The 17,027-nt window shown below is 43.3% G+C and overlaps 1 protein-coding gene across 2 annotated transcripts in view; it reads right to left on the reverse strand.

The window, feature by feature from the left end:
* Positions 1–1,860: 1,860 nt before the first annotated feature.
* LOC130295278 (complement component C6-like) overlaps positions 1,861–17,027 on the reverse strand; it is an 87,302-nt gene continuing 72,135 nt past the window's right edge. For both annotated transcript variants that reach the window (XM_056545889.1, XM_056545881.1), the window contains exons 13-18: positions 16,540–16,651; positions 13,227–13,359; positions 11,922–12,113; positions 10,058–10,148; positions 3,056–3,294; positions 1,861–2,113 (exon numbers count right to left, since the gene is read on the reverse strand). In XM_056545889.1, the coding sequence (XP_056401864.1) occupies positions 1,938–2,113; positions 3,056–3,294; positions 10,058–10,148; positions 11,922–12,113; positions 13,227–13,359; positions 16,540–16,651 (943 nt within the window). In that variant the 3' untranslated portion in view covers positions 1,861–1,937. The remainder of the gene's footprint in view (positions 2,114–3,055; positions 3,295–10,057; positions 10,149–11,921; positions 12,114–13,226; positions 13,360–16,539; positions 16,652–17,027) is intronic.

The following is a 17,027-nucleotide window of genomic DNA, read 5'->3' on the forward strand; positions in this document are numbered from 1 at the left end:
TAGACCCCTATGGGAGTTATAAACATTGCAAAAAAAAAAAAAAAGGGAAAAAAAAAAGTTAAAAGATCCTTTAAAGGAGTACTCTGGTGCAGACTACTCCTGCTCCGTCCTGCTCGGGCTACAAAAAAAAATTCAAATAAACCATCACTCACCTTCCTGGGTTCCCGCGGAGCGCCACTACAGTTGATCGGTCCTCCGGTCCATCTTCTTCATATTTCCGTGTGAACGAAGCGTCACATGGCGCTCAGCCTATCACCGGCCTCCGCAATGTTCTGCCTCGGCCTATAATAGGCTTAGCGACATGTGACGCTTCGTTCACATGGAAGTATGAAGAAGATGGACCGGAGGACCGATCAGCTGTAGTGGCGCTCCGCGGGAACCCAGGAAGGTGAGTGATGGTTTATTTTCATTTTTTTTGCAGCCCGGGCAGGACAAAGCAGGAGTAGACAAGAATACTCCTTTAACCTTTCCCTAATAAAACTTTAAATCAACCCCCTTTTTCCATAAAAAAAGAACTGTGTAAAAAATAAATAAACATATGTGGTATCGCTGCATGCGGAAATATCAGAATTATAAAAATATATCATTAATTAAACATCAATGGCGTACGCGCAAAAAAAGTCCAAAATTGTGTATTTTTGGTCACTTTTTATATCAATAAGTCCTATCAATACAAAAATGGTACTGCTAAAAACTTCAGATTATGGTGCAAAAAATGAGCCCTCATACCGCCCCATACGCAGAAAAATAAAAAAGTTATAGGGGTCAGAATATGACAATTTTAAACGTATACATTTTCCTGTATGTTGTTATGATTTTTTCCAGAAGTGCGACAAAATCAAACCTATATAAGTAGGGTATCATTTTAACTGTATGGACCTACAGAATAATGATAAGGTGTCATTTTTACCGAAAAATGTACTACGTAGAAACGGAAGCCCCCAAAAATTGCAAAATGGCGTTTTTTTTCTTTCAATTTTGTCTCACAATGATTTTTTCCGTTTCTCCATAGATTTTTGGGTAAAATGACTGATGTCCTCACAAAGTAGAATTGGTGGCACAAAAAATAAGCCATCATATGGAATTTTAGGTGCAAAATTGAAAGAGTTATGAGTAAGGAGGAAAAAACGAAAATGCAAAAACGGAAAAACCCCGGGTCCTTAAGGGGTTAAGGGGTTAAAAGAGGCGATTCGTGTGATCGAATAGTGGAAAAATTCAGATTAGTAGCAAAGCAAATTTTTGGGGAAATTCGTAACATTCGGATTTGTCAGATTTGATTTGCTCATCCCTACTCCTCATGCTAAGCAGCTGACAATATTAAAGGGGTTATCCAGGAAAAAAAACTTTTTTATATATATATCAACTGGCTCCAGAAAGTTAAACAGATTTGTGAATTACTTCTATTAAAAAATCTTAATCCTTTCAGTACTTATGAGCTTCTGAAGTTAAGGTTGTTCCTTTCTGTCTAAGTGCTCTCTGATGACACCTGTCTCGGGAAACGCCCAGTTTGTAAGAGGTTTGCTATGGGGATTTGCTTCTAAACTGGGCATTTTCCCGAGACACGTGTCATCAGAGAGGATTTAGACAGAAAAGAACAACCTTAACTTCAGAAGCTCATAAGTACTGAAAGGATTGAGATTTTTAAATAGAAGTAATTTACAAATCTGTTTAACTTTCTGGAGCCAGTTGATATATATAAAAAAGTTTTTCTTGAAATACCCCTTTAAGTATTAATAATATGGAGAACACACAAGTGCCTACGACCCCCCTTCCTAGTTTAGTTATGGCTATTTCTTGTATGTTTACAGCATCCATCGTGCTGACATCAGAGCACATCTATATAAATTGAAGACTATTGGTGATCTTAAAGATGAAAGTCTTTGTCTCTTTAGTACTAACTATATATTTTTATTTTTGTGACTGTGTATATAGGAATATTACTGGGCACATGCGCCATCGTGCAATATTTCAGCCTTCAGCTTTGTGCATTTTATGGCTCCCAATGAGCAGAGGTTGACGGTTCTCTCTTTGCCGGTGGATCTTGTCTTGATGCAGAACAGTTGTTTGTTGTTCTCCGGGCACTGATTCGGGAGAAGGCAAAAACACTGAGAATCTGTGTAAAATGAAGAAAAAACAGTCTTAGTCTATGGAAAATAAAGACTGTAATTGAAAGTTACATAAATGGAGGGACATCATCCAAATAATTTTCGTCAGTGATGCCTGGATGAAGGGTAACTCTGGATGAAGGGCGTCTGCTAAAAGGGGAACTTTACATATCAATGCATTATTTTTTCTCACCATTATGTTCTGTCTTTATTATTTGGGCTCCCTACTATATTTACCCCCTGTCTCTCCCCAAAAAAGTTATTCCTCTTTATAATGGAGCTGTTAGCAGGAAAACAGTGGTGTAAGCCCATGGCTACTTAGGGCTAGTTATCAAGATTTCGGCAAACATTTTATCTCCATAGTTCTCTCCAGTACAGAGATATAAACCTTTTTGTTATTCTGTAAATGAGGCTTTAGTGTCTAGGGGGCGTTCCCCAGTATGAGAAGAGCCCAGGTAAGTCCAGCCCATCTCCTCTTAAAGGGGTACTCCACTGCCCCAAGGTTCGGAACATTTTGTTACCTGGACTCTTGCCATGCTGGTGAACGCCCCATGGGCACTTGAGTTAAATTTGCATAATAAAAAAAAAGTTTATATCTCATGCCTGGAAAGAGCTGTTGGGACAAAAATGAATGCCAAGAATGGTGATGACTAACCTTATCTAGCCATGGGCTTATTTACACCGCATTTTTCCTGCTGGCAGATCCGCTTTCATTTAATACTTCATCAAATAAAGTATTTTTTCTACATAATTGTCTTTCTTTATGCATCACAATATTGTACAGCTATAGCTGGAGACATCTGAACAACTGACTTATGTGTTAGACATGTTGGCAGAACTCCGAGAAGCCATTGCTAGATGGCAACATGTGTTACGAATGTCTAGCGTTAGATTGGATGGTGGCTGCCACTCTGCACCCATGAGATGAAGCAGGTCAATGTGAATAATACCTGTGCATCGCTCCCAGTCATAGCAGAAGTCATATCCACAAGGTTCCCTCTTTGTGCTGCTTGTTGACAGAGATTTCCGGTCTCGCGCCCAGTTCAGGTTGACGTCTTTGCAGGCGCCATCGTTTAGGAATTGAAGCTGTTTTGTTCCCTGGCAGCGCTCAGCCAAAAAGTGACACTGGGACATTGTGACAAAGTTATCAATCCCTTCATCATAGGCGCAAAGATCTTCTGTATGGTGCCTATAAGAAGAAGGAATTTTAAGCATGGCGCTCACACTCCCAACAATCAGGGAGATATTCAAAAACGACTGTAGTTTCTGTTCCATCGATATTAATTACACTTTTTTTTCTAATAACATTTTCAAAGTGTTACGCTATGCACTCCGGCCAAACACGCTGGCCATGAGCGCATGGTCCCCTTACCTTCTGCTGCCGACGGGGCTAGGACTCACATCACTGGTGGCACCCGCATGCGAGCACCAGTCCGTCACTCTCCGGGGGTTTCTCCTGCCTCTGCCTCTCTGCTCCGGCGCGCGAGTCCCCGTCACTTAGGGCGTTCCCGCGCCGGAGCTTTAAGATTTAAAGGGCCAGTACGCTCATTAGTGTAACCACCTGTGGCTTGTTTATACATTCCTCCACCCTCCTCAGTTCTCTGCGGGATCTTTGTTGCCTTGTGCCCTAGAGAAAGCATTCCATTGTATTGTCTTGCCGTGTACCAGATCTCCTGCTCTTGTGACTTGACCTTGCTCCTCAGCCGCCTGCCTACTGTACTCCTGCTATGTCCTGACTACGCTACTGTGCCGCCTGCCCTGACCTACTGCTATCCAGACTAAGAGATGTCTTATCCCTCCTGTGGCTCGCATCTCCTCAGCCACCTGTGTGGCTGCCGGAAGCATCTTACCGTATTTTTCGCCGTATAAGACGCACTTTTTCTTCCCCAAAACTGGGGGGAAAAAGTCGTCTTATACGTCGAATACACCCCTATTGCAGCGGTCCCTGCGGCCATCAACGGCCGGGACCCACGGCTAATACAGGACATCACCGATTGCGGTGATGCCCTGTATTAACCCTTCAGACGCGGCGATCAAAGCTGACCGCCGTGTCTGAAGCGAAAGTGACACTAACCCGGCTGTTCAGTCGGGCTGTTCGGGACCACCGCGATTTCACTGTGGCGGTCCCGAACAGCCCGACTGAATAGCCGGGTTAGTGCTTACAGGACACCGGGAGGGACCTTACCTGCCTCCTCGGTGTCTTCTCCGTTCAGGGATCCCCTGTATGGCCGGCGCTCTCCTTCCTCGTCAATGTTTAATAACATTTTCCAATAATAATTATTTATTTTTCAATAATTGATTAAATAACACCTTTTTACCAAAAAACTAAAGAAAATAACAAAAACAAAAAAAGACAACTATTCCTGTGATTTCTACACTAGAATAAAGTTGGTGTGAAATTTTTGATGTAAAATGGACTCACTCTCACCCCTTTGAAAATATCATGTAAAACATGAAATTTACATAGCCACGCCCACTTTAGCAAAATTGGTGTGATTAGTGTAAACTTTGGATAATTCACATGTAAAACGCTTTGAATATCTGATGTGAACTTTTTCGTGCCGAAATTATGTCGCAAAACACAACATTTTTGATGTGAAGAGTTTTGAATTTGACCCCCAATGTCGCTATTTTTCACCACTGTGTACAACAGAAGGTCTCTTCATGCTGACACATAGACCACATACATCCAGCATTGTAAATAAAATCTTACGACATACATTAAGTGTTAAATCTCGAATGTGCCATATTCACAAACATGGCACAAACCTACTGAACAATTATAATATTTTATAATTAAAGGGTACCTTTCATCAAAAAAACTTTTGATATATTATAGATTAATGTATGCAGAATAACTTTCCAATAGCATGTTATTAAAAAATATGCTTCTTTCTATTAAATTTTCCACTTTGAAAAAATGACCACTAGGGGTCTCCCTACCAGTCCTTTTTTATAGATTTAAATCTCAAACTGCAGCCGGGACACAGACAAACTCAGCACTGCTCCCAGCCAGGAGTTTGTCTGTGTCCCGACTGCAGTCTGAGATTTAGGACTCCAGCATGAGTCTGAAATCTATAAAAAAAGGACTGGTAGGGAGACCCCTAGTGGTCATTTTTTCAAAGTGGAAAATTAAATAGAAAGAAGCATATTTTTTTAATAACTATTGGAAAGTTATTCTGCATACATTAATCTATAATATATCAAAGGTTTTTTTTATGAAAGGTACCCTTTAATGAGACTTAAATGGCACTCTAGAATCAAGCAACATCCATGTGATAACCTACAGACGTGGACAAAATTGTTGGTACCCTTTTGTTAAAGACTGAAAACCCCACAATACTCCCTGAAATAACTTAAAAAAGGCAAAAGTAATAATGTATAAAACTTTACTTAAAATAAACATCTTAGACTTTGTGGAAATGGAGGCGGGATCTGACATATCCAGCATTCCCTGCCAGGTCGCACCTCAATTGCGTGAAGACTGCGATTACCATATTAACAATGGCGGTTAATAAAAGGTCTATATCAGGGACCGGACTGCAAATCCTCATTTTAATTTGGCTAACCTGCACTATAACCCTGTGTATTGTGTTTAATGCAGGTAACCTGGCTGTCAGTTTCCCTTTTAAAGGGGTACTCTGCTGCTCAGCATTTGGAACAAAATGTACAGAATGCTTAGAGCTGGCGCCGGGAGCTTGTGACGTCATAGCCCCGCCCCTCATGACGTCACATTCCGCCCCCTCAATGCAAGTCTAAGGGAGGGGGCGTGACAGCCGTCATGCCCCCTCCCATAGACTTGCATTTAGGGGACGGGGCTATGACATAACGAGCTCTAAGCATTCAGAACATTTTGTTCCAAAGGCTGAGCAGCGGAGTACCCCTTTAAAGGGGTACTCCGCTGCCCTGCTTTCGGAGCTCCACTCCCCAGCGTCCGGAAGTTTATTGTTCCGAATGCTGTGTGCGGGCTTCCATGTTCAGGGCCGCCCCTCTTGACGTCACGACCGCCCCCTCGTGACGTCGCGCCCTCAACAAAAGTCTATGGGAAGGGGCATGATGGCCGTCGCGCCCCATTCCCATAGACTTTCGTTGAGGGGGCGGGCGTGACGTCACGAGGGGGCGGCCGTGACGTCAGAGGGGCGGCCCTGAACACGGAAGCCCGCACACACAGTGTTCGGAACAATAAACTTCCGGACACTGGGGAGCAGAGCTCTGGAGGCAGGGCAGCGGAGTACCCCTTTAAGGTTCAACCTCTTTGGCCGCAAACGAATACTGATGATAATTCGAAGAGATTCGAAGGATAATACCAATGGTAACTAAAGAGCCCAGAACAACAACAAGACAGTAGAGGCGAACTACAAAGTCAAGATACATTAGTGTCAGAATGCACCATTCATCGTTCTTTGAGCCAAAGTAGAAGTAAAACCATTTTAAAAAAAACTGACAGAGATTTAACAGAATGCATATTGAGAAGCAACAAAGCTTCTGGGAGAATGTCTTTTGACACCTACGAGACCCCCTGTGTCAGATACAGCAAAGCAGCCCTAAAACCTCCTCCAGGCTTCACAGGATGTACAGAGTTCTTTTCCATGTAGGCTTCATTTTTGCCTCTGTGAACATAGAGCTGGTGAGACTTGCCAAACAGCTCTAGTTTAGATGAGACAAAACTGGAGCTTTCTGGCATGTCACATCAGCTCTATGTTCAAAGAGGCAAAAATGAGGCCTACAAAGAAAAAAAAAACACTGTACCTACTATGAAGAAAAATGTGCTGCCCAGTGTCAGAAAGCTTGGACTTAGTAGCAGGTTAAGGGCCCTCCACCAGGAGAAGACACCTTCACACCTGATGCAGCTGGAGCAGGATCTTATGAGGAGTGGGACAAGATTCCTGCAGTCTGGAGAAGACACCTTCACACCTGAGACAGCTGGAGCAGGATCTTATGAGGAGTGGGCCAAGATACCTGCAGTCTGGAGAAGACACCTTCACACCTGAGACAGCTGGAGTAAGATCTTATGAGGAGTGGGCCAAGATACCTGCAGTCTGGAGAAGACACCTTCACACCTGAGACAGCTGGAGCAGGATCTTATGAGGAGTGGGCCAAGATACCTGCAGTCTGGAGAAGACACCTTCACATCTGAGACAGCTGGAGCAGGATCTTATGAGGAGTGGGCCAAGATACCTGCAGTCTGGAGAAGACACCTTCACACCTGAGACAGCTGGAGCAGGATCTTATGAGGAGTGGGCCAAGATACCTGCAGTCTGGAGAAGACACCTTCACACCTGAGACAGCTGGAGCAGGATCTTATGAGGAGTGGGCCAAGATACCTGCAGTCTGGAGAAGACACCTTCACACCTGAGACATCTGAAGCAGGATCTTATGAGGAGTGGGGCCAAGATACCTGCAGTCTGGAGAAGACACCTTCCCCCCTGAGACAGCTGGAGCAGGATCTTATGAGGAGTGGGCCAAGATATCTGCAGTCTGGAGAAGACACCTTCACACCTGAGACATCTGGAGCAGGATCTTATGAGGAGTGGGGCCAAGATACCTGCAGTCTGGAGAAGACACCTTCACACCTGAGACATCTGGAGCAATATATTATGAGGAGTGGGGCCAAGATACCTGCAGTCTGGAGAAGACACCTTCACACCTGAGACATCTGGAGCAGGATCTTATGAGGAGTGGGGCCAAGATACCTGCAGTCTGGAGAAGACACCTTCACACCTGAGACATCTGGAGCAATATATTATGAGGAGTGGGCCAAGATACCTGGAGTCTGGAGAAGACACCTTCACACCTGAGACAGCTGGAGCAGGATCTTATGAGGAGTGGGGCCAAGATACCTGCAGTCTGGAGAAGACACCTTCCCCCCTGAGACAGCTGGAGAATGATCTTATGAGGAGTGGGCCAAGATACCTGTAGTCTGGAGAAGACACCTTCCCCCCTGAGACAGCTGGAGCAGTATCTTATGAGGAGTGGGCCAAGATCCCTGCAGTCTGGAGAAGACACCTTCACACCTGAGACAGCTGGAGCAGGATCTTATGAGGAGTGGGCCAAGATACCTGCAGTCTGGAGAAGACACTTTCACACCTGAGACAGCTGGAGCAGTGTATTATGAGGAGTGGGCCAAGATACCTGGAGAAGACACCTTCACACCTGAGACAGCTGGAGCAGTATCTTATGAGGAATGGGCCAAGATACCTGCAGTCTGGAGGAGACACCTTCACACCTGAGACATCTGGAGCAGTATCTTATGAGGAATGGGCCAAGATACCTGCAGTCTGGAGAAGACACCTTCACACCTGAGACAGCTGGAGCAGTATCTTATGAGGACTGGGCCAAGATACCTGCAGTCTGGAGGAGACACCTTCACACCTGAGACATCTGGAGCAGGATCTTATGAGGAGTGGGCCAAGATACCTGCAGTCTGGAGAAGACACCTTCACACCTGAGACATCTGGAGCAGGATCTTATGAGGAGTGGCCAAGATACCTGCAGTCTGGAGAAGACACCTTCACACCTGAGACAGCTGGAGCAGTATCTTATGAGGAGTGGGCCAAGATACCTACAGTCTGGAGAAGACACCTTCACACCTAAGACAGCTGGAGCAGGATCTTATGAGGAGTGGGCCAAAATACCTGGAGTCTGGAGAAGACACCTTCACACCTGAGACATCTGGAGCAGGATCTTATGAGGAGTGGCCAAGATACCTGCAGTCTGGAGAAGACACCTTCACACCTGAGACAGCTGGAGCAGTATCTTATGAGGAGCGGGCCAAGATACCTACAGTCTGGAGAAGACACCTTCACACCTAAGACAGCTGGAGCAGGATCTTATGAGGAGTGGGCCAAAATACCTGGAGTCTGGAGAAGACACCTTCACACCTGAGACATCTGGAGCAGTATATTATGAGGAGTGGGGCCAAGATATCTGCAGTCTGGAGAAGACACCTTCACACCTTAGACATCTGGAGCAGGATCTTATGAGGAGTGGAGCCAAGATACCGGAAGTCTGGATGTACCTCATTAGCCCAGCACAGTGCAACCTGTTCAGTCAAGTGCTCTTTCACCGGCATATGTCATGTCATAGCAGAGAGAATTATATGCTGCGCTGTGATTGGCCAGAGAAGTAAGAGAAAAGAAGACCTGTGTGTATAATACTGGCAAACAGTCCAGCCTTAATCCCACCCTTTGAAATGGAGAGAATGAGAAATAGCTGTGCATCATGGAGGGGACACTCAGGGGCCCAATAACAGCAGTCAGAGCCCAAAAGTCCCCTTATCACCCCTCTAAAAGGTTATTATAAATAAAACATTAAGTTTAAAAAAAAAACTGTTTAGAAACAAAAGGTATACAACCCAAGAGCCACAATTTTTTTTAATCAACATAAATTGTGGCTTACGGGGTCTTAAAGTGTACCTGTCTTCAACAAAAACTTTTCATATAATGTAGATAATACCATTATATGCATATTTGTAATATATATTGGTTAAAAAAATATGTATATTTTTGTCCCTGCAGTGGGCCCTGTGTAGTGAGGATATGTGACATGCTTTGGGCTCACACATGAGTATGATTGAGAATCCAGGAGCCTGTACAGAGCCCTGCAGGTCCCGCCCTCACTTCCTGTATCTGGACTCCTCACAGAGACACACATGCAATAGCTGCAGGGACAGCACTTTTTCACGCAAAAAATATGCACATTTTTTAACCAATGTAGATTACAAATATACATATAATGTTATCATCTACATTATATAAAAAGTTTTAGTTGACGACAGATACACTTTAAGTAAATATAGCACAACGTATGAACACATTTGACTGCCGAAAAATACTAATACTATAGAACAATAGCGTACAATAACTGTCAATACGGTATAGACATGTCCTGTCTAAATTTAGATTACACCACATTAGATAACTTATATTGTATCTCCGCGCTAGACATCTTACCCACAATCCTCATCTGGTGACATGCAGACACATTGAGAACCCACTTGCTTTTCTCCTGGGCCGCAGTTCCCTTGAGACTTTTTTTGTTGTACTAAACAAATGAGACAAGCATAAATGTCAGATGTGAGTTGAGGTCGTACGGAGACTTTTTTTCTGTGTTAGAGGGACTGGAAACTGTACAAACTCCATTCCGGCCACCATGGAATCAGTCCAGCACAGGCCCCCTCGCACCACAGCCCCACAGCAGTCACATTCCTGACCTCTATAGTAAACATGCCACTTAGTGTGCTATATTGTATCCAAATAGAAAGATCACCCCTTAAATACACAGCCAATTCTGACCCCTATAATTGTGTTATTTTTTCATTACCAGAGCTGTAGAAGGACTAGTCTTTTGCGCAGCGTGATGCTGTTTTTATTTAGGCTAGATGGGACATTTAGATTGCTTAAAGTGGCACTCCGCTAGAAACATCTTATCCCCTATCCAAAGGATCGGGGATAAGATGTGAGATCATGGGGTCCCACCGCTGGAGAGCCCCGCGATCTCCGAGCCGGCACTGGCGGCATCCAGGACACGGAAGCTTGGAGCTACCATGTTCGCGATGTTACGCCACACCCCCTCCTTTCATGTCTATGGGAGGGGGCGTGACAGCTAGTACGTAGCCGTCACGCCTCCTCCCATAGATATGAATGGAAGGGGCGTGGCGGCTGTAGTGGCCAGTCATCCGGCATGGAGCGGAATCCACGTTGTGCAGCATTTGACTGGGGTGCCGCAGCAGAAATTGCGAAGGTCCCAAGTGGCCGGACCTCCGCAATTAGACATCTTATGCCCTATCCTTTGGATAGGGAATAAGATGTTTTCCGGCAGAGTACCCCTTTAATAATCTGCCCTTTCTTAGGATGCTAGGCGTCTAAAATATCATGATTCTATACTTATGGGAAAAAGAAAGCAAAAAGAAAGGAATTACATATAGACATGGAATAATTTGTGATTACAATTGTTAGGACAGAGCATTTTTTTTTATAGTTTTAAAAATGCTTTAAAACTGTTTTGATTTCTACAGTGCAATGCATTACTAATGTTAAAGGGGTACTCCGGTGGAATTTTTTTTTTTTTTTAGGTCTTTATAAGTCAACTAGATATTTTTTTTTTTTTTAAGAACTGGTGCCAGAAAGTTAAACAGATTTGTAAATTACATCTATTAAAAAATATTTACCCTTCCTGTACTTTTTCACAGCTGTATGCTACCGAGAAAATTCTGTTCTTTTTTAATTTCTTTTTTGTCTTGTCCACAGTGCTCTCTGCTGACACCTCTGTCTATGTCAGGAACTGTCCAGAGCAGCATAGGTTTGCTATGGGGATTTTCTCCTGCTCTGGACAGTTCCTGATACGGGCATTAGGTGTCAGCAGAGAGCACTGTGGTCAAGACAAAAAAGAAATTCAAAAAGAACAGAATTTCCTCCGTAGCATACAGCTGCTAAAAAGTACTGTAAGGGTAAAGATTTTTTAATAGAAGCAATTTACAAATCTGTTTACCTTTCTGGCACCAGTTCATTAAAAAAAAAAAAAATCTACCAGAGTACGCCTTTAAGTGGGGGGCAACATACTAGATGTCAGCAGTGAACAGACTGTTGCACCTAATTGCCTGTAATTGGCAGTAGACCATTGATTGTGGCATCTCTATAGTTAAACAGCTGGCATCAGAGGTATCTCTGATCCAAACCACTGATAGAGGTTTTTAGTTGCAGCAGGACTGAGTATGAACAGGACTCAACTCCTGAGTCTAGTCCATAAATTCTTAACACTGCGGGGGCATTAATAGGTTAAACATTAGAAGACACAATTAAAGAAGTTGAAATGAACCTTTTTCACAGCTAAGTTCCCCCTGGACATCTGGACTCCACTCATAGTCACTTCCGCACGTGTAGCGATTTCCCCCAGTGACTGTAAATCCGGACGGACAACTTAGCCGAATCACTTCTCCGACTTTATATTCTGACTTGAAAGGGAATATGGTCACATCATCAGTTGTTGATGGTCTGGGGCAGGTTGTCCCTGTAAGAGAAGAATACAGAAGTGATAGTACATCATCCCTGACAAGTCCGCAAGAAATTCTGGTTTTAAGCTCTGGTTAAAATGTACTTTTCTTAGAGCCATGGCCACTTTCTTCAAACAATGCTGATCTGATGGCTGTGACCCCCACCAAATCTGATATTTATGAGATTTTCCAGTAAAATGACATTTCTAACCTATTTAAATGATCCCTCTAAGTGTTACACCCTCATGCTCTTCAATATTGCCTTCAAAGTTGACATTCGAAAAGTCAACTTTAGATGACATAGCTGTCCCTGTAAATACTAGATTTAAATCATCTGAATCTATTTAATAATAATAACAAAGCTCCCTACACTGTGTCTGCAAGGAGAACTATCTTTTCAGCAAGAGAAACCTCTATGCTACTTAGATTGTCTGGCACAGGCGCTATATCGACAATGAGGACATCGTCGATGTAGCGCCTGTGCCAGACAATCTAAGCAGAATAGAGGTTTCTCTTGCAGAAAAGATAGCTCTCCTCCCAAAATTCCATATAGAAATCTGGGGGAAAAAAGGGACCTCATTGGGACACTGAGTTGCTGAAAAAAATACATGACATAAAAAAATAAAAAATAAACTGTGTTTAAAGTATTCTGAATAGAGCACACATTGTATGCAGGATACATGAACATAAACTTTTCACTTCATTGGAAATCCATGATTTTCTTCCTACGAGTCAAAATGATGATGGAGAGATCTAATGGCTCCATACTGAGCTTTAGTGACATTGCATCTTACCATATCTTCTTTTATTAGGGTTTAAGGGGTCACAATTCTTCAAATTGTCTGCTGGATTTGCAAATTTTTACTCTCAGCCCCATGTAAATCCACAGATAATATATTGAGATTGGACAATGAATTGCACCAAATGACAAACTTTGCTACCTGCAACTTTTCTTCCAGCCCATTGTCTGCCAGGATATCATCAATGCTCCGTCTCTTCTTCTACACCATAAATCCATTGCTTCTGAGATGGCGGCTTATTAACCAGCGAGTATGTGAACAGGACAAGTTTTATATGGCCAGGACGACATTTCCATATAAATGAGTTTATTATATTATTCGTGTACTTACTGACACACTCCACATGCTCTTGTTTCCAAGTTCCATCTGGAAGACATCTTAAAAACTGAAACCCAGAAAGTTCATAGCCAGAAAAGCAGTCGACTTCTATCTCCTCAGCCACAGAATACCAAATCTTGTCATTCTGAGAGGAGAAAGAGAGGAATTACCTGATAAACCACAGATAACTGTAAGGGGAATAACATGAAAGACAAATCTATATCTATCTGTCTGTCTATCTATCTGTCTCATATCTATCTATCTATCTCATATCTATCTATTTATCTATCTATCTCATATCTATTTATCTATCTATCTCATATCTATCTATCTCATATCTATATATATCTATCTATCTATCTATCTCATATCTATCTATCTATCTATCTATCTATCTATCTATCTATCTCATATCTATCTATTATCTATCTATCTGAGATGTCCCAGTACAGGACATGGTCCTGTACTGCCCTTAGGCCCTGTCAGGTTGAGTCCCTCAGTGACCTGGGGGTTCCCCTGCATGGTCTCCCGCTGTTGGTTATAAAGGTGTGTATCACTTTAATGCCTAGACAGGATCCCTATGTAAAGTTAGTTTAGAGGACCTGTGGGAGGTCTCAAGGACCTGTGTGTAAGCTGTCACATGTTGTGTTATATTGTCACATGATTTGTTGTCACATGTTCTCCCAGAGAGCACAGCTTAACCTACGACCCGCAGCTTGACCAATGGGCTTTGGTCCAGCCCCCCCCCCCACTATATAAAGGGGCGGCCATTACAATTCAGCCTCTTCTCTTGTACCATCTGCTACTGAGCACAGCAACCACCAGAGATCTCAGTGCAGGTGATCAGCATCTGGAAGACCCCAAAAGCTACAGTCATTCCAGTAAGTCTCAAGTCTATGTCTGCTGTCACTGAAACTAGTCAAGTCCTGCACATAGTCAAGTCAAGTCTAATTTCAAGTCAAGTTAATTACAAGTATATTGGTCCAGCAAGCTGCGAGGTCCTTCTGGATCCTGGCCACCTCTCTGTGAAATCTTAGCTGTGAAGATAATTTCATCTGTCTTATACTCAGTAAAGCCTCCGTTTGAACATAACTCGTTGTGGACTCTCATTTTACTTCTAGCAATTGGGATAGCGGAGAATCCGGGCGTGTGGTGTTCCGGAACCCGAAAACCACACTGGCATCATGAACACTAAGGGTTAATACCATCCAGCCCCCGGGGTTAATACCATCTGATCCCACCACTCACACTGCTACACCCGTGGTCCCGCATTTCACCCGGTGGTCCACCACATATCTATCCATCTATCTCATATCTATCTATCTATCTATCTATCTATCTAATATCTATCTATTATCTAGCTCATATCTATCTACCTCATATCTATCTATCTCATATCTATCTATCTATCTCATATCTATCTATCTCATATCTATCTATCTCATATCTATCTATCTCATATCTATCTATCTCATATCTATCTATCTATCTATCTCATATCTATCTATCTATCTATCTCATATCTATCTATCTATCTATCTCATATCTATCTATCTATCTCATATCTATCTATCTATCTCATATCTATCTATGTCATATCTATCTATCTATCTATCTATCTCATATCTATCTATCTATCTATCTATCTCATATCTATCTATCTATCTCATATCTATCTATCTATCTCATATCTATCTATTATCTATCTATCCCTCAGAATCTCTCTAAGTTTAGCGAGAAATTTGTTAAAATAATTTGAAATAATAAAGTGACACCAGAGATAAAACCTCAGCTCTCTCCTTATCCACAGAACACAACCTTAAACGACAAGATTTATAACATCATGAACCAAAGACACTTCAGACCCATTTATCACTTTTAGGAACCTAATGGATTTACGTTTATAGGTCTATAAGAAGGAGAAATTGTTGTTTCCACTTTTTTCATCAGTTTTAGCCAATAGTAAAAGAAACTATCTTGTTTTTAGACTCTAGAGATTTTACCTGATGCTAGTAACAGCATAGGCCCGGAGGACTGGCATGTCGAACAGGCATGGCGAGACATTTAGGGGCTAAGTAACAACCCCCTCCCCCCTACACTCAATTCCCTCATTTGCATAATGCTATGAATCAGTTTTCAGAATAACAGTACCTGAAAGGAGAACTGCGGTGAAACATTTTTCATTTCCCCTGTGCTTGGGCTGCAAAAAACAAACTTTACCTCACCTTCCTATGTACCCCCTTTGCGCCAAAATCGGCATCCCGATCCTCCGGTGCTGGTCTTCTTCCTGCTTCTTGGGCTCGGATCATCACACTGCAGTCTGTGTATCGTCGGCCAAAGCAATGTCCCTTCTCGGCCGGTGATAGGCTGAGTGCACTGTCATGTAAGGAGCCTGGGCCCTGCCTTCTCCCTGCTGCCCGAGCTCCTTACATGACAGTGCGCTCAGCCTATCACCAGCCAAGGCGGGACATCACTGCTGCCGGTGATACGCTGAGCTCAGTATGAGTCACCGAGCCCAGGAAACAGGAAGAAGACCAGCATCAAAGGACCGGGACGCCGATATTGGGGCAACGGGGGAACGTAGGAAGGGGAGTTAAAGTTAGTTTTTTTTGGTTTTTGCAGCCCGGGCACAGGGGAAATGAAAAATGTTTTACCACAGTTCTCCTTTAAAGGGTAGCTCCCACCATCCTATTTTTTATTTTTTTTTTGCTAGCCCGTTACCACCACCCCACCCCCCGCTACGGCACTAGCCCGTTCCCTCCTCCCCCCCCCCCCGCGCCCGCCCCGCATACCCCGTTCCCTCATTAAACTTGCAGTTACTGCAGAGTCCGGCAGCGGGCGTGCAGGGACAGCAGCAGCAACGAGGCGGCGGCGATGTGCTGGAGGAGTGGCCTCCCAGCCAGTGACCGGGGAGCCAATGCGCTCGCTCCCGCCTGTCTGATTGACAGGCAGGGAGCGAGTGCAGCCTAACTGAAAAAGGACTGATTGCCACTCCAAAATCAGTCCTTTTTCAGTGGCCGGTTTTAAATGTAAATTAAACCTTTTTAATGAAAAAAAAAAAATAATAAAAGTACATTAGAGATATGTTGTAGTACATAAGTACTACAACATATCAAAAAATAAAGTTGGTGACAGTGCCCATTTAAGTCCTGCAGGGTACAGAGTTCCTGCACATTTTCCACAGTATGAACACTGTTTCCATTAGCAGGTGTTCTGCAGGACCAGTCCTTGACTGGAAATCTTGGGTGAGTTCCTACACTTTTTTCCCAGGACTTGACCCCTGTTGTAGACAATCCTGTGCAGTATTCAAAGGATAATGTCTTACCACAAATAGTCCATGTTCTGGGGGCTGTGGTTTTGAACATCCACTGTCAGGATTCGGCTGTTTCTGATCAACTTCTTTCTTGTCTTCATTTTCATTAATACAGAGTGCTCCTCTAAAAAATTGAGTAATGGAAAGATCTAAGATGAGATAGATATATTAAAAAAAAAAAATAAAATCAGCAGCACTCCGTTCCTTCAGATAAATCAGTGCGTGGCTTTATTCATCTTGTGTTACAATCAATGACCTTTCGGCTGTCTCACACCGCCATTATCAAGCCTTGATAATGGCTGTGTGAGACAGCCGAAACATAGCTGCTTGTAACACAAGATGAATAAAGCCACGCACTGATTCATCTGAAGGAGCAGAGTGCTGCTGATTTTTAGTTTTTTTTGTATACTCTAACCCAGGCTCCAACAGCCTGCACCCAGACAGTTTTGGTGTCGGGTGAGGGTAATGTGTGAATTAACCTTTTCGTGACGCCAGGGCGT

The sequence above is a fragment of the Hyla sarda genome, chromosome 1 (assembly GCF_029499605.1).
Source record: "Hyla sarda isolate aHylSar1 chromosome 1, aHylSar1.hap1, whole genome shotgun sequence".
Classification (NCBI taxonomy): domain Eukaryota; kingdom Metazoa; phylum Chordata; class Amphibia; order Anura; family Hylidae; genus Hyla; species Hyla sarda.